Here is a 24,208-nt window from a genome sequence, read left to right as displayed (position 1 = left end):
CCGTACGTTTTCCGAAATTCTACAAAGGCAGCGCTACGGACACCTAAGATGACGCAATCTCTGGGCGAGGTGGGCGGGGCCCCGCGAGGGCCTTATTCTGAAGAGTTTCTCACCGGAGCGGAAGCCGTCAATAAAGAAGCGGCGTTCCTAGGTGCTTGAGTTTCCGGTGAGTGTTTACCTGCTCGGTTCTTGAATATTGTACCTTTTGGCAATAGTTACGGCCAGGAGGACTGTCTGAGCTGCTTAAGCAGCAGAGGATGGAATCCCCGATGACTCGTTCTGCATAGGGGATGGTAAACTTGGGGCTCTTTCTCTCCCTCTCTCTGTGTTTTCCCAAGTCGTTTTCTCTTCCGGGGCCGTTTTCTGTATAAATACCGCTTTTTTTCCTCAGATGCTGCTCTTGCTACTGTCCCGTCCGTAACTTCGCTCTAGTTCATCTCTTTTCCCGAACTCTTCTACGTCTATAAACAGCCCAACACCTCTTTCCTCCTGATACGATCAACTCTTCGTTTTACCTCTCCCCGGACCCGAGAATCTCTCGGGTTGAATCCTCCTAGGTCAGGAGAAAGTGATTCTTTAATCAGGTTGCGCGCCCTGGGAAGGGCTCAGATTCAATCCATCTCTTAACATAAGCGCTGGAAAAACCAGAGCAAAGACCACTGATGGGGAAGTCGGGAGCTTCTAATCTGTTATATTCTCCAGTTCTCAGCAAAGTGACCCCGAGTCCACCTCTTAGAGTTTGATTTTTCATTTATTAAATTGTTTAGGGGTGTGTGTGTGGGGGGGGGTTGTAAAGTGTCAGTCACCATACAGTGGAAGAGAATACATTTTTGAAAAGATGATTCAGCTTATAGGCTTCTCTTTACCAGCTAGAAAGCTTTATGTAATTTGAAATAAAAAGACTTTTCTATTTAGATTTTGACTGGCCTGCTTTGTTGTTCCAAAAAGAGAGATTTTGGCAGTTATTTAACGGGCGTAATCTACTGCTCTTAATCTACAGATGAGACACAAGACTGAAGAGGAAAACTGATCTCCCCCAAAGACATAGAATAATTGGTAAATCTGGACGAGAACACAGGCTCATAACTGCGAAGAGCAAGGATTTTTATATTACTCTTATAGGAAAGAGACCGAAAGGTATTATGCACTCTTTTTCTTCTTTCCTAACTTCCTTCTTTCTTTCTTTCTTTTTTTTTTTTTTTTTGCTTTAAAGGATAGGTCTCATGTAATCTAGATTGGGCTCAAACTCATCATATACCCGAAACTGGCCTTGAGTCTTTACAACCCCACCTCACACATGCTTGGATAATACCTGTGTGTCACCATTCCCATGTAGGGAAGCTAAGTAGCTGTTTAGGGCCTTCTGGAGGATGATCTACTGTGGACATGTATACTATTGGTCGGAATGAGTGAGTTTATTATGTAGATAGCAGACCCAAGTAAAGAAAAAATGGTGGGCTGCAGACATGGCTCCGCCTCTTCCAGAGGTCCTGAGTTCAAATTCCAGCACCCACATGGTGGCTCACAACCATGGGTAATGGGATCTGGTGCCCTCTTCTGGTGTGTCTGAAGACAGACAGCTACAGTGTATTCATACATGAAATAAATAAATCTTAAAAAAAAAAAAAAACAGCTGGAGAGAATCGGGAGGGCAGGGTAGATAATAAAGCATCCAGCAGAAATCAACTGGGGACGCCCCACTTTAAGGCATCCAGCTGGAGCGCCCAATAGAGTTCCGGATGTAAATATAGAGATAGCTCAGACAAGGCTTCCGAGCAAAAGAACAAATTGTAACAAGTAGAGATGACACCATCAGTTCTGTTGCTCACAGCCCCAGCAGAAGCTGAGTGAGGAAACTGAAGCCGTCAGAGCTCCTGACTGAACTTTCTCTCCATGGCTGAGCTTTCTGTGGCTGAAGTTCTGATAGTATTGGCTTCTCCTTTTTTATCGTAGATACTTTTATATCATGAGGTAGATAATAGATTCTAGCAGACCAGCAGATCTCAAGCAAGGCTTCCAGTGTTTTTTTATTCTTGGGCTGCTTTGCTGTTCTTTTCCTCCCTATCGTAGGGAGTGTGTGTTGGGGGTGGGAACAGCCCACACCCTGAGAAGAGGCTGGGGAGGATACTGAGACACCTGTTTTGGTCTGACATAGGGGCAGAGACAACACGTGGTTACTCAAGGGCAGAACGTACGTCACACTCCCTGAGCTTGACAGCTGGAGGAGCAGAGGAATGGCTGCCAAGCTCTTTGGCAGCCTGAGACTCAGAAAGCAGTTGATTTTCTTGTAGATCTTTACAAGCTATCTTGCTAGGAGATGCCCAAAGTCAAAAGAAGCCGGAAAGCACCTCCAGATGGCTGGGAGCTGATCGAGCCAACGTTGGATGAACTAGATCAAAAGATGAGAGAAGGTGAGTAGAGTCCTCCTGCCTGGCCGTGCTGGACAGTGTAAAGGCTCAGTGTCTCCAAGAATAGAAAGAGAGAAAAACACTAAGAGGCTTGTAGCAAATTGGTCGTGTTTTATCAGCTCAGGGTGCTTGAAAGTTTTGAAGAGTAAGATAAGATAACATTAATGGGGTTGGGGATTTAGCTCAGAGGTAGAGCACTTGCCTAGTAAGTGCAAGGCCCTGGGTTTGGTCCCCAGCTCCGGAAAAAAAAAAAAGGAAAAAAAAAAAAAAAAGATAAGATTAATGAGAATATTGTCCCCCTCCCCAAAAAGGTTTGTTGTTGTTCTATTATTAGTGTATTTGTGAGAGATCGGTGCCTTTTTTTCACTTCTAGTGTTTTGATGAAGGCAGGGTCTCCAGCAGACAGTTCTGACTGTCCTGGAGACAAACTCAAGCTTCTTGCCTCTGTCTCCCTAGCACCAGGATTAAAGGTGTGTCCCACAGTGCCCAGCTCACTGAGGTTTTTTGAGATTTTATTTTACTTTGGGGGTGGGGTTGGGGGATGTATGCATGTGAGTACAGGAGCCTGGAGAAGGCAGAAGAGGGTGTGAGAACTCCTAAAGTTGGAGTCACAAGCAGTTATAAGTCACCCTGACATGGGTGCTGGGAATAGCCCCATTATGAAGTCTTTTTATTCATGCCCCTTTTTCTTTCTGAAACTCTAGCTTGGGCTGTCCTAGAACTCTGCCACAGAGTTCACAGAGAATATTCACATCCTTTTGGTGGGTCTTTGCAGTCTTTATCTCATGGTCTTCACTATGTAGCAGTTTCTGCAGCACAGCACCACGGCACTCTCGTGCTTCGGAAGCCTTTACAGCCGGCTTGCTTATCATTGGAAATTCTGTCAAAGGATATGCTAGGCTTGGATGAGCACAGTCTGTCCTAGGTAACTGCTGCGACTGATGCAGCACCGGACCAAAAGCAGCACGGGAAGGAAGGTTTATTTGGCCTACATCCCAGGTTACAGCAGTCTGTCATCGAGGGGATGTCAAGGCAGTCCTAAGCATATCACGGCCACAGTCAGAAGCAGGGAAGGAAGCTGGAGCGATGGCTCAGTGGTCAACAGCACTGACTGCTCTTGCCAGCACCTCTTCTGACGTCCATGGGTAGCAGGTACACTAGTGCACATACATACATGCCGGCAAAACACTCACGTACACAAAACTAACTATAAGAAGCTTAAGAGTAGAGAGAGAAATGAACACATGCTGATCACTTAATACAGAAGTTCAACCAACTAGCTTTCTTCACTCTTACACAGTTCAGGCCTCACACCTCCAACATCTGAGTGATGACCATGTTCAGTCTGTCTGTCTACCTCAAGCAGGCCAACATGATTGAGCTCATTCCCTGGGTGAGGCTCCCTTAGTGATTCCAGGTCCTGGCAAGATGATAACTTTAAAAGCCATCTTGCAGTGTGACTACTTAAATTGGTATTTGTGTGTGTGGCAAGGAGGGTAGTACACTACAAAGTTAGTGTGTAGTGTTAGAACAGCTTAGAGCAGTCAGTTCTCTCCATGCGAGTTCTGGGGATCAGACTCTTACCTGCTTGGGAGCAAGCTTTGGGAGCAGCACCCTTCCCCTGTTCTATCCCATGGGCCCCTGAAATATTTTTTTTTAAATATATATTTTTTTAAATATATTTAGTTATGAGCTAAGTGCTGGGAATAGAACCTGGGTTTTCAGGCTGGAGAGACGGCTCAGTGGTTAAGAGCACCGACTGCTCTTCCAGAGGTCCTGAGTTCAATTCCCAGCAAACACATGGTGGCTCACGACCATCTGTAATGGGATCCGATGCCCTCTTCTGGTGTGTCTGAACACAGCTACAGTGTACTCATATACATGAAATAAATAAATCTTAAAAAAAAAAAAAAGAACCTGGGTTCTCTAGGAACAGCCAGTGCTCTTAACCACGAAGTCTTCTCTTCAGCTCCTCTTGGATTTCTGTTTAAAACAATCTTTGGGATACCTGCTTATAGCTAATCTATGAGGGGATACCTGCGGTAGAAATTAAAACAATGCTAACCTTGTTTCCTCTTTTCTCAACTGATTGTGCTACAGACTGTAAAATACTCAGAACTTAAGTCAGAGTTGCTAAGAGATTTCTTAGCACAACTCTGAAAAGTGTTGGGGTGAGAGTGTGTATGGAGTGAGAGTATTTCCAGCTCTCCTTGATGCATTCCTAGACTCATGGTAACTCTAACTTCTTGGGGAATTACCAGACATTTTCTACACCTTTTTGCATTTTGCTGGAAGGATGAGGGTCCTCGGTTCTTGTCAGCCCTTTTAATTGTTCATTTTCTCCTCACCATCTGCATGGGTATAAGAGTAGTCAGTTGTAGTTACGGAAGCAAACAGCTCTAAGACGCACCCATGTGTTCTCTCCGCAGCTGAAACTGAACCCCATGAGGGGAAGAGGAAGGTGGAGTCTCTGTGGCCCATCTTCAGGATCCATCACCAGAAAACCCGCTACATCTTCGACCTCTTTTACAAGAGGAAAGCCATAAGCAGAGGTAAAGTGACTGACCGAATTCCTTAACCTTTAAAGCCTTTCCTGTGTGTGCACACACGTGGAAGTAAGCAAGCGTGTGCCATGGCTTCCGTGGGAAGTGTAGGACAACCTCAGGCTTCGGTTCTCTCTTTGCCGTGTAGGTCTGGGGGATCACATTCAGGTCATTAGGCCTGTGTAGAAAGCAGTCTTGGCCCCTGAGCCATCTTGCCTTTTTTTGTACGAGTGGCTTTCAGGCTTGATACAGTTGTTCATAAAAGGCTGGGCATGGTGGCGCACACCTCAATCCCAGTACTCAGGAGGCAGAGGCAGGCGGAGCTCTGTGTGTTTGAGGCCAACCTGCTCTACAGAGTGAGTTCCAGGACAGTTGGGGCTACACAGAGAAACCCTATCTTCAAAACCCAGCAGAAGACAGGGGAGGAATAGGAAGTGGAAAGAAAGGCAAAAAAAAAAAGCCGAGTGTCTGGGGTTGGGGATTTAGCTCAGTCGTAGAGCGCTTGCCTAGGAAGCGCAAGGCCCTGGGTTCGGTCCCCAGCTCCGGAAAAAAAAAAAAAAAGAACCAAAAACAAAAAAAGCCGAGTGTCATGGTTCAGACCTATACTCCCAGCACTTGGGAAGCAGAGACAGGAAGACTGTAGGGAGTTCCAGCTAACCCGTGACTAATGTGAGATCCTGGCCCCAAAAATGGAAATTAAAGTAATTGTTACCTTTATAAACCCATCAAGCGCCAGTTTTCTTTTCTTGTTTCTATTTTGTAGGATAATTTGAGGAGTATTGGCGTAAACTCTTCTTAGAATTCTTCACTAAAACCATCTGGTCCTAGGTTTTTGTTTTGTTTTAAAGATTTATTTATTTTATTAGTACACTGTAGCTGTTCTCAGACAGATCAGAAGAGGGCACCAGATCCCACTATTGATGGTTGTGATCCACCATGTGGTTGCTGGGAATTGAACTCGGGACCTTTGGAAGAACAGTCAGTGCTCTTAACCTCTGAGCCATCTCTAACCTGAGCACCAGTTTTCTTACCATGGAAGATGAAGAGGTGTGTGTGTGTGTGTGTCTATTTTTGAAATAAGGTTACACTGTATAGCCCTAGCTGTCATGGAGCTTACTATATACAGACTGGCCTGGAACTCAGAATGTTCTGCCTGCCTCTGCTCATTCTGGGATTATTGGCTTTTGTTGGTTTTTAGTTGTGTTTTTTTTTTTTTTTTTTTTTTTGAGACATGGTTTATGTAGTTGTAGCTCTCCTAAAACTCAGTTTACAGACTAGCCTGGCCTGGACCTCAGAGATTGTTCTGTTCTGTCTCCCAAGGGCTGGGATCAAAGGCTTGCCACCATACTCAGCTTATCTTTTCCTTTTAGCCCACGGTGAAGGCAGGTGTGTTATGCCACATTCTGATGTCTTGTCCCCAACTTTCTGACAGAACTCTATGAATACTGCATTAAAGAAGGCTATGCAGACAAAAACCTGATTGCAAAGTGGAAGAAGCAGGGCTATGAGAATCTATGCTGTCTACGCTGCATCCAGACTCGCGACACCAACTTCGGCACCAACTGCATTTGCCGGGTTCCCAAGAGCAAGCTGGAAGTGGTAATGCCTGACGGCTGGATGGGGTGGTTTTCTGTTTAAAGCGTGGCCTTAGTTAGAGGTATTTTGAGAAGTAGTTTTGTCACTAGAGCCCGTCTCAAAAGTGAGTCCTGATCAGGGATCCTTTCCAGATGGGATCTGGGGCTGGTCTCAGTACTGCTGGTGGGCAGAGAACCGAAGCGGACCTCATTCCTTAGGGAGGAGTGGTGGCAGTAGCTCCGAGGTGATGGGAGGGCTATGCTAGTGAGGCTGGCCGTCAGGTAACCTATCCCACTAGGCTCACGGGGACATTAACCTCTGCATGGCTTCTGCTAGAACTTTGTTCCAAAGCCAGGGGGGATGACTCATGCCTTTAATCACAGCACTCAGGAGGTTGAGGCCATCCTGGACTAGTACTGAGATCCTGCTTCAAAAGGGAAAAATGGTTTCAAGGGTAGGCCAGGCACCCAGCAGCAGTGCTGGTGCACAGTAGCTGGGCTGCAGTCTCCAGACCCTTGCAGTAGAGCACTGGTTTTCATTGAGTGTAGGTGGCCTCAGCCCAGCAGGTAGCTCTGTCCTCTGCCAAGGGTGGGCTATGTATGGATGTGCTGAGCCATGCCTAGTGAGTGATAGCTGCTTCCCGAGAAGCTCTTGGTGACCCAGCCTGCGGGTTCAGGTTTAACTGGGCTTCAGTGCTGCATTGCTGCCTTAGTTGGTAGAGGGCCCCCTAGAATGCATGAAGCCCTAGAAGCCCCAGATTCCATCTCCAGTGCCCCACAGAGCCAGCTGTCCTACAGAATCCTAACACTTAGCAGCTGCTGGAGGACCAGAAAATTAGGGTCATGCTTTATGAGACTCTCAGTTAAAACAGATCTAACAGCTTCACCAGAGAACTTTATTTGTTTAGAATGGGCTTATGGTTTCCAGAAAAGGAGATAAAATACATTGCTCCAGTGTCCCAGTAGCCTCAAGAACTCAGGCTTTAGCTCTCAGTGTAGCAGCAGACCCACCATTCTTTGTGGTAAATTTGGCTTGTTACAGCAGCTGCACACAGACACTGACTTTAGCCTGGTAGTAACTTTCCATTTCACAAAGGAGCCGAAATGCCCAGCTAGAAGTGTCTGGTAAAGATGCTCTGGGAGGGAGTGTTCCTCTAGGCTCCTGTAAGAGTGTGCATGGCTGAAGCAGTGTATTCAAACGGTCCTCTTCTCTTACAGGGTCGCATCATCGAGTGCACGCACTGTGGCTGCCGGGGTTGCTCTGGCTGACTGATGCCCCTGACTCCTCTGCATCTTGGACTTTGGACCTTGGGCTCCTGCTTATTGGGCCACTGCCTCCTGAAGCAACTCTTCTCAGAGTGGCACTCAGAGAAAAGACCCAGGGGAAGCATGAGCTCTACAGGTGACAGCTTTAGTGTTCACCAGCTGAGATCTGTAAAAATAAAACCTTTAGACCTCTTAGCTACAGTCTTACTTTCAGAGCAGCAGGCTGTGGAATGCAGGGAATGGCTCTGTGTCGTTGTCCGTCAACATGTCTTGGCCTGATCTGAGGCCTGCTAGGTGTGAGCGCCCCGAGCCCAGCATTTGTCCTTACACCTATGCCTGTGAAATGCTATGGCGCCTCTGGAGTAATCTTGGCTTCTAAAGGGACTCCTGGGCTCCAGCAGCAGTGCGAAGGCTGGGTACTTGTCCTAGCAGCATGCTTGTCATCCATCCCTGAGGCCTTCAGCATTCTCAGTGATGACTTGGTCCCGGACAGGCTTGTCCCGGAACTCCTGCCAGGGGTGGGGGGGCTCCTCTGCTGGCATCACTTTCAGCCACTGCTTGTAATAAGCCCGAAAGCCATCAATCTTCTCCAAGTAGGTGTTTTTTTCTTTGTACTGTAAGTAGAAATGCACAGGATTATTTCAATGTGAGTGACGTAGGGACAAAAGCTTCACTATGAAACCCATCACTTTATACAATGAATGTTGACTATGCTAAGAAAGCGGAGCATTCAGAAATGTTTTCAGCCGATCTGAGCTACTGCATGTCACCCAAAGCTACCCCAAGTCACAGCAGCTGACCCTTGTTCTTTCCTCAAGGAGACTATGAAATAATTTGACATTAGATTCATTGCTATAAAGGGCCAATTCCTAGAAAGTCTATTACTTGGGAGTAGGCCAGACCAAAACACTGTAGTGTGCCTAGCCCATGGGAGTCACCTCAGCCCCACAGATAGAACTGAGGCATCCCCTGACTCTGCCTCTGTTTTGCTGAGCGGTTGCTGTCCTTCTGACCTTGGATCTCGGCAGCATCTCCTTGCAGAGAGGAGACCCGTGATGAGTTTGAAACTGATGACAGGAGCACCATGGGAAAAATAAGCCAAACATTGTTAACACAAACATTTTAAAAGGTTTAAGTGTGTTATAAGCTGGGCATGGAGAGGCAGACTTTTGTTCCCAACATTTGGATAGCAGAGGCAGGCAGAGCTCTAGATTAGAGGCTAGCCCAGTGTACATGTTCTAAAATAGCCAGGGCTACACAGAGACCATGTCTAGAAAATAATAAAGAGATTAAATGTGCTGAAGAAATGGCTCAGCGCTTGCCACGCAAGCATGACGACAAGGTCAGACTCCAGTACCCATGCCTCCCAGCTCCTGAGCTAGGTAGACAGACAGGAGAAGACAGCAAGGCTGGTCAAGCTGATGAGCTCCGGTTTCTAAGAGATGCTGTCTCAGCAAAGTAGAGAGTGCTAGAAGGCTTTAAAGTGTCTCAGTTCTTCAGCGGCACTAATGCCCTTCTATGCACCGGGACTGTGAACCCATCTATTAAGTTATCTACAACATGGAATTGAAAACAGTCTATTAGCTAGAGAGAGGGCTTGGCAGCTAAGAGCCTCGACTGGTTCCACTCCGTGCACCCATAAGATGAAGGAAAACTCCCCGTGACTCCAGTTTGAAGAGATGAGGCCTCTGCAGGTACTGCACACTACACAGACAAGCAGGACACCCACACACGCTGGTGGCACAGGCAGGCAGATGGACCTGAGTTCAGGCCAGCCTGGTCTACAGAGTGAGTTCCAGGACAGTCGGGGCTACACAGAAACCCTATTTCAGAAAATACCCATCTATATGACCTACAGACACTCAGGTGTGCCTGGTGCTCAGCATAGCCTGCCCTGTTGACACTCATTCTTTCTCAGCAAGTGTCACACATGCAGCCCTGTTGACACTCATTCTTTCTCAGCAAGTGTCACACATGCAGCCGGTCCTTGAGCACTTCTTAAGTGTGCTGTCACCCATTCACTGTCCCTTCCCTCCTGAAGTTTGTGGTCATTCAGGCCAGAGTTGCCATCAATGCTCTGGAGACAGAGCACAGGGCCTGACTCGACAGCCCCAATCCAAAGGAGCCTGATGTCCTTCAAGTGGTAATGTGTACATAGCCGCAGTCAGACCCGAGTACTGAGCACCAATCAACCCCTAGGCACTGGGAACCGGGTGAACAGGCAGAGGGCCTTTCTAAGCCCAGATGGTTCAGTCAAGACAAGAACCAAGTGTAAACACAATAAACCATGCTATCACAGACTGTGGTATGTGGGGAGGGGAGCTGGATCTGTGAAAGGTACTTAGACTGGACAGAATGGTGCGCACCTGTAATCCCAGCACTTGAGAGATGTAGGCAGGAGAATCAGTAGGTCACAGCCAGCCTGAGTTACCTGACTCTAATAAAAACAAGAAGTGGGCCAGAGAGACGGCTTGTGTGACGGAGAGAACACACTGTTCTTCCACAGGACCACACCAGGCACACACACCACCACCTGTTAGCTCCTGGGGAGTCCATGTGGCTCAGGGCCTTGGGTTTCTCTTAAGAAAAGCTATTGGAGGGTTGGGGATTTAGCTCAGTGGTGGAGCGCTTGCCTAGGAAGCGCAAGGCCCTGGGTTCGGTCCCCAGCTCCGAAAAAAAGAACAAAAAAAAAAAGAAAAGCTATTGGACAACTTTGAGTGAGGAAATGAATGTGAAGACCCAAGGTCAAAGCCAGAGTTGGCAGTGGCTGAGGCGACAGTGCGCACTGACGGTATGCTTGGTGCACATACCCTGTCAAAGGTGGGAGGGTACTGGGCTGCGAACTCCAGCTGGCGGATGACCACTTCGTTCACTGGGACGCTGTTCTGCCTCATGTCCTTCAGGATGCTGATGAGGTAGGTGTAGTCCAGCTTCTTGAGGGCTGCGTTGATAAGGGTGCTGTAGATGTGGGTGTTTGGGGTCACTTGGGACTTCTAGAACGCGAAGGTCATGAACATGGTCAGCAGGGTGGTGGCTGGTAGGACAAAGCATGTGCTATGCCAGGTCCACAGACAGGTCTGCTCCACAGAGTAGTCACAGAACAAGGGTGGGCCATGCAGCCGCAACTTGCCTTTCAGCCCTCCACAGACACAAAACAAGTATGCCCTATTTGGGGAGAAAGACTGCACAGGGGTCAACAGACAGGCAGGAGATGAGGCGTGACGCACCTCCTCACTCCTGGCTGGAGTTTACTAGTGGACATTGTCATCACCAGGTGCTGGAGAACCAGAACAACCAACATTAGTTGGGTGATAGAATGTGTGGACTTGGTCCTTAGGAAGTGGCTACTGCTGGGGCTTATTGAACTCCACTCAGCAAGCACTCGTGAGGGTCAGAGAGGGAGAGAGAGAGAGAGCGAGCGCACCAGAGGGAGCCAGGGCTGTGAAACTACCCTTTGTCCCCAGGGCTTCGGGTCCATCCTTCCAGGATGTTGGGGCTCAGCCCCAGTCACACCTCTCCATCGGAACCAACACCAAGTTCAAGTTCTTAGGGCCAGTTTGTATGGTGGTTTAAGGCAGTGCTGTCCCACTTGCCTCACCCCATACTTATCTGATCCTGCTGGACCTCATTTTCCCAACAACTTTCTTCCTGAAAATCCCAGAGTTCTCCCAAAACTGTGGACAGGAGGTTCAGGATTGGGCCTGGGCCCCTCACCTTCATGTCTGCAAGCAGCTGCATGCCATCCCTGGGTCGATGGCACCCAATGGCCAGACTGCAGAAAGTCCGCAGATTGGGGACAATTCCCTTCTTTGCCAGAATTGGCAACAGTGCCTGTAAGATAGACATGCACCTGTCACCTGTGACCCCCAAGCCCTGGCCTGTTGTTCTGATCAATCACTCCGTTGTATGCTGGAGACCTAGGAACGCAACTCTACTTAGAGGCCCCTTGACTCCCTCAGCTGACGGTATGGCAATCCTGGTCTCAGCTTGGCACTCAAGAGCTCATCCCCTTTGTCTCAAACGTCCTTCTCTTCTTTTTTCTTTTTCTTTTTCTTTTCTTTTTTTCAGAGCTGGGGACCGAACCCAGGGCCTTGCCTAGAGCGCTCTACCACTGAGCTAAATCCCCAACCCCCAAATGTCCTTCTCTTATCTGCCCTTCCTACTCTGTCTCATGTTGCTTGGCTGCCCATCCCTGCAATGGCCCAAAAACCTAGGAGCTCCTGATACAGGGCAGGAAGCAGCACTGACCATTATGGTACAAGCCTGGGAGGGCCCCAGGGAAGGAAGGACTCTGCTCTCTTAGCTTGTCCAGGGGAAGGAGCAGTCTGCACTATCACCATTTCTGTTACCCTTGGCCCTCGGACGCACAGGCTGCTGCTGTCAAAGCAAGCATTACATACAAACTGTGAGCCACGCAGCCGCGCACGCCTTTATTCCCAGCATCTGGGAGGCAGAGGCAGTCAGGTCTCTGTGAGTTTGAGGCCAGCCTGGTCTACAGAGTGAGTTCCAGGGCTGCAGTGCTATTACACAGAAACCAGAAACCAAACCAAACCAAACCAAACCAAACCTGATTATGGAAGTGAACAAAACCCTGTAAGAGGCCTGGCTATTTATTGTCTCTGAGATGGAGAAAGCCACATAACCAGGAGGTGCCTCCTGGTCTAACCAGGACAGAAGCAGATAGACCTGAATGTGGATGAGGAAGGTCAGAAGATGCTGGACATATACTAGGGTGCCTCATGGCAATTCCTTCCTTGGGGTTGGGGTGAGGGGATGGGTTGGGCTCAGGTGCTGAGCCAGGGTCTCACTACAAAGTCTCAGCTGGTCTGGGGTTCACTAGTAAACTTGAAAATCCACCTACCTCTACCTCCAAGTGCATCCCCATACCGAGTCCCCCTGCCCTTTTCTCTTATTTATTTGTTTGTTTGTTTGTTTGTTTATTTATTTATTTATTTATGTAAGATCATAAGCTGGCAGTGAACTTTCAATTTGGCCTGCTGGATTGTTTCATGCCAACCTGACTCGTGCTAGAGTTATCTGATAGGTAGGAATCTTGATGGAGAAAAGACCTACCTAAGATGGGGCTGGAGAGGGGTTGGGGATTTAGCTCAGTGGTAGAGCGCTTGCCTAGCAAATGCAAGGCCCTGGGTTCGGTGAAAAAAAGAAAAGGAAAAAAAAAAAAAAAAAAAAAAAAAATGGGGCTGGAGGCATTCTCTTAATTACTGCTTGTTGGGGGAAGGCCCACGCCGCTGAGGGTGGTGCCAGCCTTGTGCTGGGTTCTATTAGAAAGCAGGCTGAGCAAGCCATGGTTTGTAAGCAGGTCCCTCTGCGGCCTCTGCATGAGTTCCTGCCTCCGGGTTCCTACCCTGTGTGAGTGCCCGACCTGACTTCCCTCAGTGACAGACTATGAATGTGGGAGCAGAAGCTGAATAAAACCTCCTCAAATAGCTGAGGTGTGGTGTCTCATCACAGCAAGGGCGACCCTACCTGGGTTGTATGGCCAAGGAAGACCTTAATCCTTGACCCTCTAGCCTCCGATCCCCATCTCCTGGGATTACAGGTGAGCATCGCCAGACCCAGTTTATGCAGTGGTAGGAATGGATCCCAGAACTGTGTGTATTCCAGACAAGCACTTCACCACCTGAGCTAGCCTCATCCTCCCCATAGTGACACTGTTTAAAAACATGTACAGCTGTTCTGCCTGCATTTACGTCTACGTACCACTTGAATGCTCAGTGCCCATGGAAGCCAGACCAGCCAGTGTTCTTAACCACTGAGTCATCTCTCCAGTTCATGGCGATTCCTCTTTCTCTCTCTCTCTCTCTCTCTCTCTCTCTCTCTCTCTCTCTCTCTCTCTTTTTTAGATTTATTTATTTTATGTATGTGAGTACACTGTAGCTGTCTTTAGATACACCAGAGGAGGGCATCAGATCCCATTACAGATGGTTGTGAGCCACCATGTGGTTGCTGGGAATTGAACTCAGGACCTCTGGAAAAGCCCCAGCCCTCATGAGGATTCTTAAGCCCACTCAACAACTCTATAGTCCTGTTCCTTAAGTGCCTACCCATCTTATGCACCACCCCTCAGTGTGACGGTGCAATGACAGGCCAGTCCTCTGGGAGCCCAGCGTCCCAGCATGTCAGCAGGACCCTTCTCCATGAGTGCCCTGCATCCCCTTCCTCTGGCTGGTAGGGCTGCGTGCGGTGCAGCTGGCTGGCTTGTGGCTCAATTCCTAGCCTGACATATGGCCAGGCCTAGAACATGTCTGCTGACTAGTAAGTTACGTTCTAGAATCTGAAAGTCAGAGAGGGTAGAGAGGGAGTCCCCAGGAGACAGCCCCTTACCTTGGCTCCCTCCAGGTCTCCCAGCTTGCTCTTCTTCCTTATCAGTGTGTTGAAGAAGGTTATGTCAGCCTCCAGTCTATGCCTGTCCAGGATGGACAGCAGCGAGGACTCTGCGGGGCTCCCAGGTTCCACCACCTCAGCTAGCAGAGTAAGGGTTTTGATGTCTGGCTGGAGCCCGTGCTCTGCCATCTTGCCCAGGAAGCCTTCCAGGCCCCCCATCAAAGCCAGCCTATCAGCAGGTGTGGCCACTGTCCCAAAGGAGAGCACAGCAGGAGACAGAGCCCCAACACTTAGGAGATTGACTTGAAGCTCCAAGTGGGGAGGCTTCAGGGCCAGTGGGGCGAGGGCTCCCATGTGGCCAGGTTCTGCCTTGGTTTCTACCTCAGGCTGGGTCCTGCTTGTTTCCCTGGCCTCAGGAAAGGCTGGTGGCCCCTCGACTTTCTGAGAAGGTTCCAGAAACAGCTGCCTCTCGAGTGCTTCCACATGTTTGACTGACACACCATGCCTTGTCTTGGCCTGGACTTTCCCTCCTGCCAGACGCCTGCCTGTTGGGGGCTGGAGCAGGATGGTCTCTTCCTGGTACGTCAGGAGCAGCCTGGAGGCAACCTCTGGGTCCCCTAGACCACAGTCTCGAGCTGCCCCCAGCAGGAGGTTGTAGCCATGCCTACTTGGTTTGATCCCCAGACTCAGCATCAGCCGCCACACCTGAAGGAACAAACAAATGTTAGCGCTGCATGTTCTTGCCCCCTGCAGGCCTTCAAGTCCTGTTGCCACGAGCCATCACAGGAGAAGCTAGAAACTGACAGGCGATCTTCCTCAGATGATTCTGCCTTGGATTAAAATCCACAACAATCTGCTCCTTTAGCCCACGCCCATGAGAAATCTAAGGAAAGACTCCTGCTATTAATATGCTTATCCTGTTATTACTAAACATATAGCATCACTAGGTATTGACCCGCCCTTTCAAGCAGATTTCTGCAGTCCCATGAAGATGTACTGTCTTGTAGTGATGCTATATAGACAAACAGGAAATGACTCTATAGAATTTCTAACTTGATTCAAATAATTTTTTTTTTTCGGAGCTGGGGACCAAACCCAGGGCCTTGCGCTTGCTAGGCAAGCGCTCTACCACTGAGCTAAATCCCCAACCCTGATTCAAATCAGGGTTGGGGATTTTAGGAAGAAAATTTTTAGAGATGGTCTTAGTTGCTAGAAAGATGCAATACAGTCAGAATCAAGAACAGAATGGTGGCTCAGAGGTCAAGAGCACTTTTCAGAGGTTATAAGACATCTTGTGGGTGGACTGGGGACTGGACCCAGGTCTTCTACAAGAGAACAGCCAATGCTCTTAAAAGCTGAGCCATCTCTCCGGCTCCCTTTGTTGTTATTGTTTGTTTGTTTGGTTGGTTTTTTGAGACAGATTCTCACTATGTAGCCTTGGAAGTCATTATGTAGATCAGGTTGGCCTCAAACTCAGAGCTGCCTCTGCCTCCCAGGGGCTGGGATTAAAGACCTGGCACTCACTCAGGGTTTGACAGCTGGGCTAGGGCACCATCAGACACCCTAGCTTATCAAAGAGAGGTGTGCAGATGGGGATTGGAGGGTTAGCACCAGGTGGGCAAACCTTGTAAGGGTCAATGTCTACTAGGGCAAGATCTTTAGTGAGGCAAAGCCTCACTGGTGAGCAGTGTTTTCACAGCCTTTCCACGCAGTCTACAAAACTGGAGAAGGAGCATGCACTGCAATGATCCATGAAGGCTGCAGGATGGCAGACATGAAACACCCTGGCACAGCAGCCTGCAGAGGAGGCTTGGCAGGTAAGAGAGCGCCCTGCTCTTTAGAGGGCCTGAGTATGTTTCCCAGCAGCCACTTGCAGTGGCTCTCAACAGGCTATAACTCAGCTTCACCAGACCCTTTTCTGGCCTCCTACACACATACATGTAATTTAAAAACAAAAGCCAAATGTGCTGGCTGGTTCTGTGTGTCAACTTGACACACGCTGGAGTTATCACAAGAAAGGAGCCTCCCTTGAGGAAATGCAGCCATGAGACCCAGCTGTAAGGCATTTTCTCAACTAGTGATCAAGGGTGGGAGGACCCAGTCCACTGTGGGTGATGCCATCCCTGGGCTGGTGGTCCTGGGTTCTATAAGAAAGCAGGCTGAGCAAGGCAGGGGAAGCAAGCCAGTGAGTAACATCCCTCCATGGCCTCTGCAACAGCTCCTGCTTCCTGACCTGAGTGAGTTCCAGTCCTGACTTCCTTTGGTGATGAACAGCAATGTGGAAGTGTGAGCTGAATAAACCCTTTCCTCCCCAACTTGCTCCTTGGTCATGGTGAATAGAAACAGTGACTAAGACACCAAACCATGCTACCCCTGGCACCAGGCAAGAATGACCTGCATGGCTTGCCGGAAGCCTGTCTTCTTGTCCTGGATGCAGCCCATGAGCAGAAAACAGAAGGTCTCCTCTGTGACTGCATGTCCCTTTTGGATGATTTCCTGGGAAAAAGAAGAAGGTGGTTTCACTCAGAACCTATAGCAAGGCCCGTCTGACCTCATTCAGTACTAGGTTCATGCATCTCTAAGGAATACAGCCCTGGGACCAGTTAGAATCAGCTCCCAGTGAAGGACCTAACTCCACACACACACACACACACACACACACACACACACACACACACACACACACACACACACAGAGCGTGTGCAAAGCTGATCCCCGCAGCCCCTGTACTGGAGCCTCTGGACTCACAGGACCGGCTTTAAACCCACCAGCAGCAGCAGCCAACTCCTGGTATGGGTAAGGACAAGGCTCTGAGCTTCTTAGCCTCAGTTTCCTCTTCTGTGCAAGGACACACCTTCCTTCTAGAATGTCTGAACAATCTTTCAACCATGTACAGGGCAAGTACACCAGCAGCCTGTTCAGTGTCAAGTTGGGCAGGACCTCCTTAAAGACACTTGGACCTCTTAGAAATTCCCATCCTTCCACTCAGTACAGGGCCCCGCTCCCTCTTCCTCTCCCGCTTACAGCCCGCCACTGTGTGACTGAGGCCACAGAAAGGTCCTGTTGCATTTGTGTGTGAACCCCAGCATAGAGCACAGGCTGTCTCATCTCCTGAACATTTCAGGGGTAGGGAGACAGTGAGTCTCTCACATTTGTCCGACCAGACCGGCTTTGAAGAAAAGAAAGAAGGGAGCCCACACCTTGAAGACTTCCAGGCACACCCTGAGGTCCGCACACTTGGCTGCCACCTTCAGTAGGGCGTGATACGTCTTCAGGTTGAGCTGGAAGTTTTGGGCCTGGAGCTGCTGTCGGAGCTTCAGTGCACTCTGCAGGGCAGAGTCCTTCCAGGGCGACTCCGCACAGACATTGAACAGGGCTGTGTATGTGGCATCTGAGGGCTCCAGGTCTCTCTTCTTCATCTGTTGACATGGAGAAAACTGAAGGTGGTTCTAGGAGAAGCTGGATACAGAGATTGGCAGCCACTTTGAAGGCCCCAAGAAAGGTTTGTTACCACATCCACCTAGTGAGGGACCTAAGGCTGACCCAAGTGGACCTCATATACAGTATCCAAATTCCTGACTCTACCCGAGGACTATAAAAAATGGAGCCCACATTCCCAGAAATGCCAGCAGGAAACCATCTTCCTGGGCACTTGAAAGAATATTCTAGAGCTGGCATACTTGAGTCAGGTGCCTATCCTGAGGCCTACCCAGCTCACCCTGACTGTCCAGGGTGGGCACAGAATGGGTCTGTTCTGGGAAAGGGGGACCAGTGCTCACTGAGAGCTCACGAGCCAGTGAACTCTTCCCAGAAACCAGGGATGAGATGGTTTAGGAAAGTTATCACAACAACTCATACACCTAAACTGTCCTTTTAGAAGTGCAGTTTTAGAACTTAAGGTGGTGGCACACGTCTTTAATCCCAGCACTCGGGAGGCAGAGGCAGGCATCTCTCTGAGTTCAAGGCCAGCCTGGTCTACAGAGTGAGTTCCAGGATAGCCAGTGCTACATAAAGAAACCCTGTCTTGAAACACCCCCCACCACCACCAAAAAGTGAAGTTTTGTCGATCATGTTGTCAAAAGCCTGTCAGGAGACAGACAAGAAGCTCTCTGAGTTCAAGGCCAGCCCCGTCTGTACAGTGAGTTCCAGGTTAGCCAAGGTTATACAGGAAGACCATCTCAAAAAAACACACAACAAAACCAGGAGCTGGAGAAATGGCTCCGTGGTTACGAATCCTGATGGCTCTTCAAGGAAACCCGGGCTCAGTTTTCAGTACCCACAAGACAGCTCACACCTCTCTGGAACTCCAGTATCTGACACCCTCGCACAGAAACAAATGCACACAAAGCACTAGTGCACATAAAATAAAAACAAACAGATGAATGTAGAAAGGGAGACGCTCCCTTTGCTTTGGTAACAGTCTGTCAGAACTGTATAGTGTACCAACTATGAGGAGTAGGGTTAGCAGCATCCGTGCTGGACCAAGGGCTCCCTTAGCTTAGTTAAAGATGGCTTGTCTCTTACTTGAGACTACAGCTGTCCTGGGTAATATTCTTTCTTGATTCATGAAGGAAACAGAAACAGGACGCATGTGTGAATAAGTGTGGGGTCTGTGAGAGGAACAGACTGACTGGGCGTGGCGACGGAGAAGGAAGAGCACATGGGGACCCCACGCAGCCCGAGCAATGAAGCATGTCTGTCACCTCATGCCCCAAGATGAACTCAATTTGGATTCAATAGCACCAAGCCCATGTCATCTGCCCCATTACGTGACGTCATGCTCAGGACCTGCACCCAGCACGCCCTTCAGGGCTCTGCCCTGTTAATCTGACCCACACTCACATCATTGAAGAGCCTGAAGGCCTTCTTCAGGTACCCGACGCGCCCGCAGCCCCCGATCAGCACCGTGTAGTTGCACTCCAGAGGCTGCAAACGCTCTTCCTTCAGCATCTGCCTCTCAAACAGATCCAGGGCCTCTGCAAGCTAGGGTGAGAGGCGACAGGAGACGGGGCTCAGTACAGCTTCTGAGACCTTCAGCAAGCCAGGAAGAGCAGGGCACACCTTTGGTAAGAGGATCAAAGCTATTCTAGGCTACACTCATGAAACATTTCCTCAAAACAAACAAAAAGCTGACCCAAAATAAAAGGCCCCCTGGAATAGAGTGGGAGGTAGAGGGACCCTTCTGATATGATGCAGGGAGATAGATGGCTTCCTCCTCCCTGACTGCAAACTTCTGCCCAAAGCAGTCTAATTCCCCACACCATCCCTGTCCCCTGCACATGCTCTCACTCCTTAGTCTTTGTTTCTGTGGTAGTGCTGAAGATCTCACCCAAGGCTGCACATGCTCAGCAGACAGTTTACCACTACACTGAAGACCTAGCCCAATTTCCTTTATTTTATTTATTTTATTTTTTTGAGACAGGGTATGACTATGTAGACCAGGCTAGCCCCAGCTTCATAGATCTGCGTGCCTCAGTGCTGGGATTAGAGATGGGTGCCACCATACCCAGCTCTCACTCCTTTTTTTCTTATCTGTTCATTTAAATAATTGCTACTGAGTCCCCCACAAGCCAGACAAAGTCTGTTCAGTTGGGGACGTAGTGTACAAAAGGAAGCCTGCTCATGAAGCTTCTGTTCTAGCTGGAGAAGATACAGAAAAAGAAATAAGCCGGGCATGACGATGTGTGCCTGTAATCCCAGCACATGGAAAGATGAGGCAGGAGTCTGGGTCTAACCTGGGCTACAAAGCAAACTTAAGACTAACATAGGCTACAAATACACTCATCTCAAAAAAGCCAAAATAAAATAAAATGGTGTTTGTGAGCCAAGATGGCTCAGTGGACAAGGGTGCTTGCCCACAAGCCTACCAACTGGAGTTAGGTCTTTAGGTTCCACACGGTAGGACAAGACTGACTCCCCTAAGTTGTCCTTGTCTGTCGTATATGCATCCTGGTATGTGTGAGTGCACACAAATACAGGGTAACACACTAAAATAAATGCAGTTAAAGAGGGGAAGGGCTGGGCTGTACCATAACTGACAGAGTTTGTGTCTAGCTTGCCTGAAGCCCTGGCTTCAATCCCCAGCATAGCGGGGATGATGTGTAGTGATGTACAGCATGCACACCTGTACTCCTAGCACCGGGGCGGTGGAGGCAGGAGGCTCAGGGTTATCCTTCAAAGCCAGCCCAGGAGACACATGACTCTATCTACGAAATGAGATAAATAAGGGGTTGGAAGGATGGCGTCGACTTAGAGCACAGAAACTTCCAGGAGTCCCACTTTCTATCCCCTGCACCCTTGTCAGGCTGCTCACAGCCATGTGTGACTTCAGTTCTGGGGGGACCTAATGCTCTCACCTCTGTGGGTGCACAGACAAACGTAAGCACACATTCACACACAGAAGGAAAATCAGTGTTGGGGTTGGTCTTGTCTGCTGTGTATTCAGATGCTGAGTTCTGTGCTCCAAGATCAGGTTGCAGTGTGGACATGGGCATTATATCGACCAATGTGCTGTAAAGAATGCTCCCCAAGGGCTGGAGAGATGGCTCAGCGGTTAAGAGCACTGACTGCTCTTCCAGAGGTCCTGAGTTCAAATCCCAGCAACCACATGATGGCTCACAACCATCTGTAATGAGATCTGATGCCCTCTTCTCGTGTGTCTGAACAGCTACAGTGTACTTATATAATAAATAAATAAATCTTAAAAAAAAAAAAGAACATGTACTATTCTTGCAGAGGACCTGAGTTCAACTCCCAGCACCCACATCAGGCAGTTAGCTCCAAGGGATGCTCCTAACTTCAGGAACATGCATGTATACAGATATATACAGATATACATGTAAATAAATAATAATAAAAATATAAAAAAAAGTTACCAGGTCTGTGTGCCTTTTATCTGTGAGCTAAGTGGGATAGAATGGTGTAGAAACTCACTTAATCCTAGCACTTAGAAGGCAGAGACAGGGGGTTGGGGATTTAGCTTAGTGGTAGAGCATTTGCGTAGCAAGCGCAAGGCCCTGGGTTCGGTCCCCAGCTCCGGAAAAAAAAAAAAAAAAAAAAAATCACAGAAGGCAGAGACAGGTGGGTCTCTGAGTTTGAGGCCAGTCTGGTCTACACAGTGAATTCCAGGACAGCCAGGGCTACACAGAGAAACCCTATCAAAACAAAACAAAAGCCCACAAAAAAAACAAAGTTTATAAAGTGTTTTAAAAATAACAAATAAATCAGGTATCGTAGTTTATGCCTTTAATCCCAGCAGAGGCAGGTAGATCTCTGAGTTCAAGGCCAGCTGAGCCTCTGTAGTGAATTCTAGGACAGCCAGGAATGCAAAGAGATAGAGAAAGAAATCCTATACCAAAAAATAATAAAACCAAACAAATAAAATAAGCTAGATGTCCTACTACATGTCTGTAGTCCCAGTATTTGTGAGTCAGTGGCCGCTCTGTGTGCTCCTGGCCAGCCTGGTCTACATAGTGTGAGTTCCAGTTTAGCCAGGGCTAAGATTGTGAAAAAGGCATAAAATAATAAAGTAAGCTAGGTATAAGCCATCCCTGTGCTCAAGAAGGTGAGACAGGAGGATTATATGTTTTAGGCTATCCTGAGCTACATAATGAGTACCAATCAGCCAGGGCTATTCAGCAACAGCAAGACAGCCTTGAAGGAATGAAAATTAGTTAGAGCTCACAACAGTTTAAAGATCAAATTGTTAAGAGAAGAATAAATCATGACTCAAAGAAATGTGGCATGGACAGGAAAACTCATAGGGTTACCACCATGGAGTGAGTTAAAGATAGGTAAGGGGCTAGCAATATGGGTCAGCAGATAAAGGCACTTGCAGTGTTAAGTGACCAGAGTCTGATCCCTAGGCCCCCCATAAAGGTGGAAAGGAAGAAGCAGCTCTACCCATCGTCCTCTGGCTTCCACACGTGCACCATGGCTCACACACTCACGTGTGCACATACACAGCAGTAACAGAGACCCAAGGGCCGAGCACTGAACACCCCAACTTCAACAGCTGAAGGGCTGTGCGCCCCACGGAAAATGCCAACCCAGCAGAAGGAAGACCCCACGGTTCTCACGTGACATGCCTATTATAGGACAGTAACCAGTTCTCTTAACTCCCTGCCTGCCCTCCTCCCAGTTCCCAGTCCAGCCCCTTCAAACGCCTCTCCCCACTCTTTCTCCCTTTGTTCCCCAACAGTCTGCTTTAACAGCCCCTTCCCAGATTTCCCAACACTAGCAGCTCCAAACTATAACAACTGTTCTAGCCTATCTGCTCAGCTCAGCTCCTCCTGGCTCAACTGCCTGCTAACAATGCCTTCACTGGCTTCTCTTCTCACTCTGCTAACCCCACCTCCAGACAGCATATATACATATATATGTATATATATATACATGTGTGTATGTATATATATATGTATGTGTATATATGTGTATGTGTATATATATATACACATACATACACATATATATGTATATATATCCTCTATCCTATTCCCAGAAATCCCATAGGCATCCAACACTAAAGGTCACAGAGTCAAGCAGTTCTTAAAGGGCCAGGGACACAAGGTAAATCCCATTACATCTCAGACCTTTCCTTCCTTGATCAGACGTTTGCACTGAAGGAAGTACCAGTATGGAGTGTTCCTCCGGCCCTGCCACAGTCTGGGCTCCAGTTCTTCTTCCTCAACACCTTGCTCCTTGAGTTTCAGGTTATAGAGCTGGGCTGTTGATTTGTGGAATATTCTCCGGGAGGAGAATTTCTCAGAGATGGTCCCAAAGCTCTCTTCTTCTTCCTCCTCCTGAGGCGCCACAGTGCTGAGCTTACTGGAGTCAGAGCAGAGGCTGCTCATTCTCTTCTGGTGGGAGGAAGAGCTGCGGGAGGCAGCCCTCAGCCATGCAGGTCCCTCCCTGCTTCCTGTCCATCGAGTAGATCCGAGAAGATCCAGGCGTTGAAGGACAGACAGTCCTACAGGGTAGGGGCCAAAAAAGAGCCGGGAGAGTCTTAGGAGGTCCATCCCTGGCTACCTCGGGCCACTGCAGCCTGGAATCAAGAAAAATAAACTGAATCAGCCTCCATGAAAAGTCAGAAAGTGTAGTCACAAGGGTGGGCTCTGAGCTAGAAAGCCCTGGCTCTGGATCACAGTGGGGAGTGGGAGATGGGCTGAACTCAGCACATAGGTGGGAGAAGAGTCAGAAATTCGGGGTCATCCTCAGCTATAGTATCGACTTCAAAGCCAGCCTGGGCTTCATGAGATTGTCTCAAAAGAAAAATAAGATTAAGATGTGATGGGCCACACCTATACCAGGGAGACAGAGGCAGTGGGATCTCTACGAGTTCAACATCAGCCTGATCTACACAGTGAGTCCAAGCTAGTCAGGGTTACCCAGAGATCTCCAGTCTCAACAGCAACAAAGGCCCAAGAGCGTCTCAGCAGATAAAGGTGTTTGCTGCAGAGCTTGGTGACCTGAGTTTCATTCCTGAACCGACTTGGGAGAACTTGTAGCAAAGCTATTCCCTGGTCTGCACACACGTGTGCTGTGGAAGGCCCATAAACGCACACATAGATAAATAGATAAATGTGTTTAAATAGAAAAGATGTATGGGAACTCAATGTTAGCCTCCGCTACAAATAAAACCAAGGTATGTGAGACCCTGTCTCAACAAAACCAACCAACCAAACAAACAAAAAACAAAACAGAACAACAAACCCAAAACTAAACAATCCAGCAAATAACAAAAGAGAAAGCCTTAGTCAGGCCTGAAATTCCCGATACTCAGCAACCTGAGGCAGAAGGACTACAAATGCACAAAGGGGAATCAGGGCGTATGTCGCTCTGTGGTAGAATACTTCTCTAGCATGCACTAGGTTCCTAGGTTCAATCCCTCAGTATTGAAATGTGTTTCTTACAACTTGTGGTGGTGTACACTTAAGTCCCAGCACTCAGAGGCTGTGACAGGCAGACAGAAGTTGGAAACCAGCCTGGTCTACATCATAATGTGAGTTCCAGGCCAGCCAGGGCTACAACAGAGATATTGTTTCCAAAACAGAAAGAAGGAAAGAAACAAAC

The 24,208-nt window shown here is 48.5% G+C and overlaps 2 protein-coding genes across 7 annotated transcripts; one reads left to right on the top strand and one right to left on the bottom strand.

Moving 5' to 3' along the window:
- The first annotated feature begins 42 nt into the window (after window positions 1-42).
- On the top strand, window positions 43-7,986 carry Bud31 (BUD31 homolog). 6 transcript variants are annotated; one of them, XM_032886975.1, is made up of 6 exons: window positions 43-166; window positions 1,001-1,137; window positions 2,315-2,411; window positions 4,838-4,960; window positions 6,384-6,550; window positions 7,744-7,986. In XM_032886975.1, the coding sequence occupies exons 3-6, from the start codon at window positions 2,318-2,320 to the stop codon at window positions 7,792-7,794; spliced, it is 435 nt and encodes a 144-aa protein (XP_032742866.1). In that variant the 5' UTR covers window positions 43-166; window positions 1,001-1,137; window positions 2,315-2,317; the 3' UTR covers window positions 7,795-7,986. The 6 variants fall into 6 exon arrangements, with proteins under 6 accessions (XP_032742866.1, XP_032742862.1, XP_032742863.1 ...); XM_032886971.1 differs by having other exon boundaries at window positions 2,292-2,411; XM_032886972.1 differs by having other exon boundaries at window positions 2,156-2,411.
- LOC116885660 (pentatricopeptide repeat-containing protein 1, mitochondrial) lies at window positions 7,401-23,175 on the bottom strand. Its single transcript, XM_032886964.1, has 8 exons — window positions 22,729-23,175; window positions 18,980-19,120; window positions 17,338-17,556; window positions 16,531-16,632; window positions 14,137-14,841; window positions 11,506-11,622; window positions 10,602-10,784; window positions 7,401-8,405 (listed from the first exon to the last, which is right to left on the bottom strand). The coding sequence occupies exons 1-8, from the start codon at window positions 23,152-23,154 to the stop codon at window positions 8,232-8,234; spliced, it is 2,067 nt and encodes a 688-aa protein (XP_032742855.1). The 5' UTR covers window positions 23,155-23,175; the 3' UTR covers window positions 7,401-8,231.
- Between the last annotated feature and the right edge of the window lie 1,033 nt (window positions 23,176-24,208).

The sequence above is a fragment of the Rattus rattus genome, chromosome 16, assembly GCF_011064425.1.
Source record: "Rattus rattus isolate New Zealand chromosome 16, Rrattus_CSIRO_v1, whole genome shotgun sequence".
In the NCBI taxonomy this organism is placed as follows: Eukaryota; Metazoa; Chordata; class Mammalia; order Rodentia; family Muridae; genus Rattus; species Rattus rattus.
Note: the sequence above shows the minus strand (reverse complement) of the source record. Positions and strands in the feature narration are given on the sequence as shown.

Excerpts from the sequence above, each read along its gene's own strand:
- Bud31 (XM_032886975.1), top strand. The coding sequence starts at position 2,318 with ATGCCCAAAGTCAAAAGAAGCCGGAAAGCACCTCCAGATGGCTGGGAG. Across the intron at positions 2,412-4,837 it reads AGATCAAAAGATGAGAGAAG|CTGAAACTGAACCCCATGAG; the intron begins GTGAGTAGAGTC and ends TTCTCTCCGCAG. Across the intron at positions 4,961-6,383 it reads GAGGAAAGCCATAAGCAGAG|AACTCTATGAATACTGCATT; the intron begins GTAAAGTGACTG and ends ACTTTCTGACAG.
- LOC116885660 (XM_032886964.1), bottom strand. The coding sequence starts at position 23,154 with ATGGACCTCCTAAGACTCTCCCGGCTCTTTTTTGGCCCCTACCCTGTA. Across the intron at positions 14,842-16,530 it reads GCTTCCGGCAAGCCATGCAG|GTGTGGCGGCTGATGCTGAG; the intron begins GTCATTCTTGCC and ends TTGTTCCTTCAG. Across the intron at positions 10,785-11,505 it reads AGCTGCTTGCAGACATGAAG|AAGTCCCAAGTGACCCCAAA; the intron begins GTGAGGGGCCCA and ends TTCGCGTTCTAG.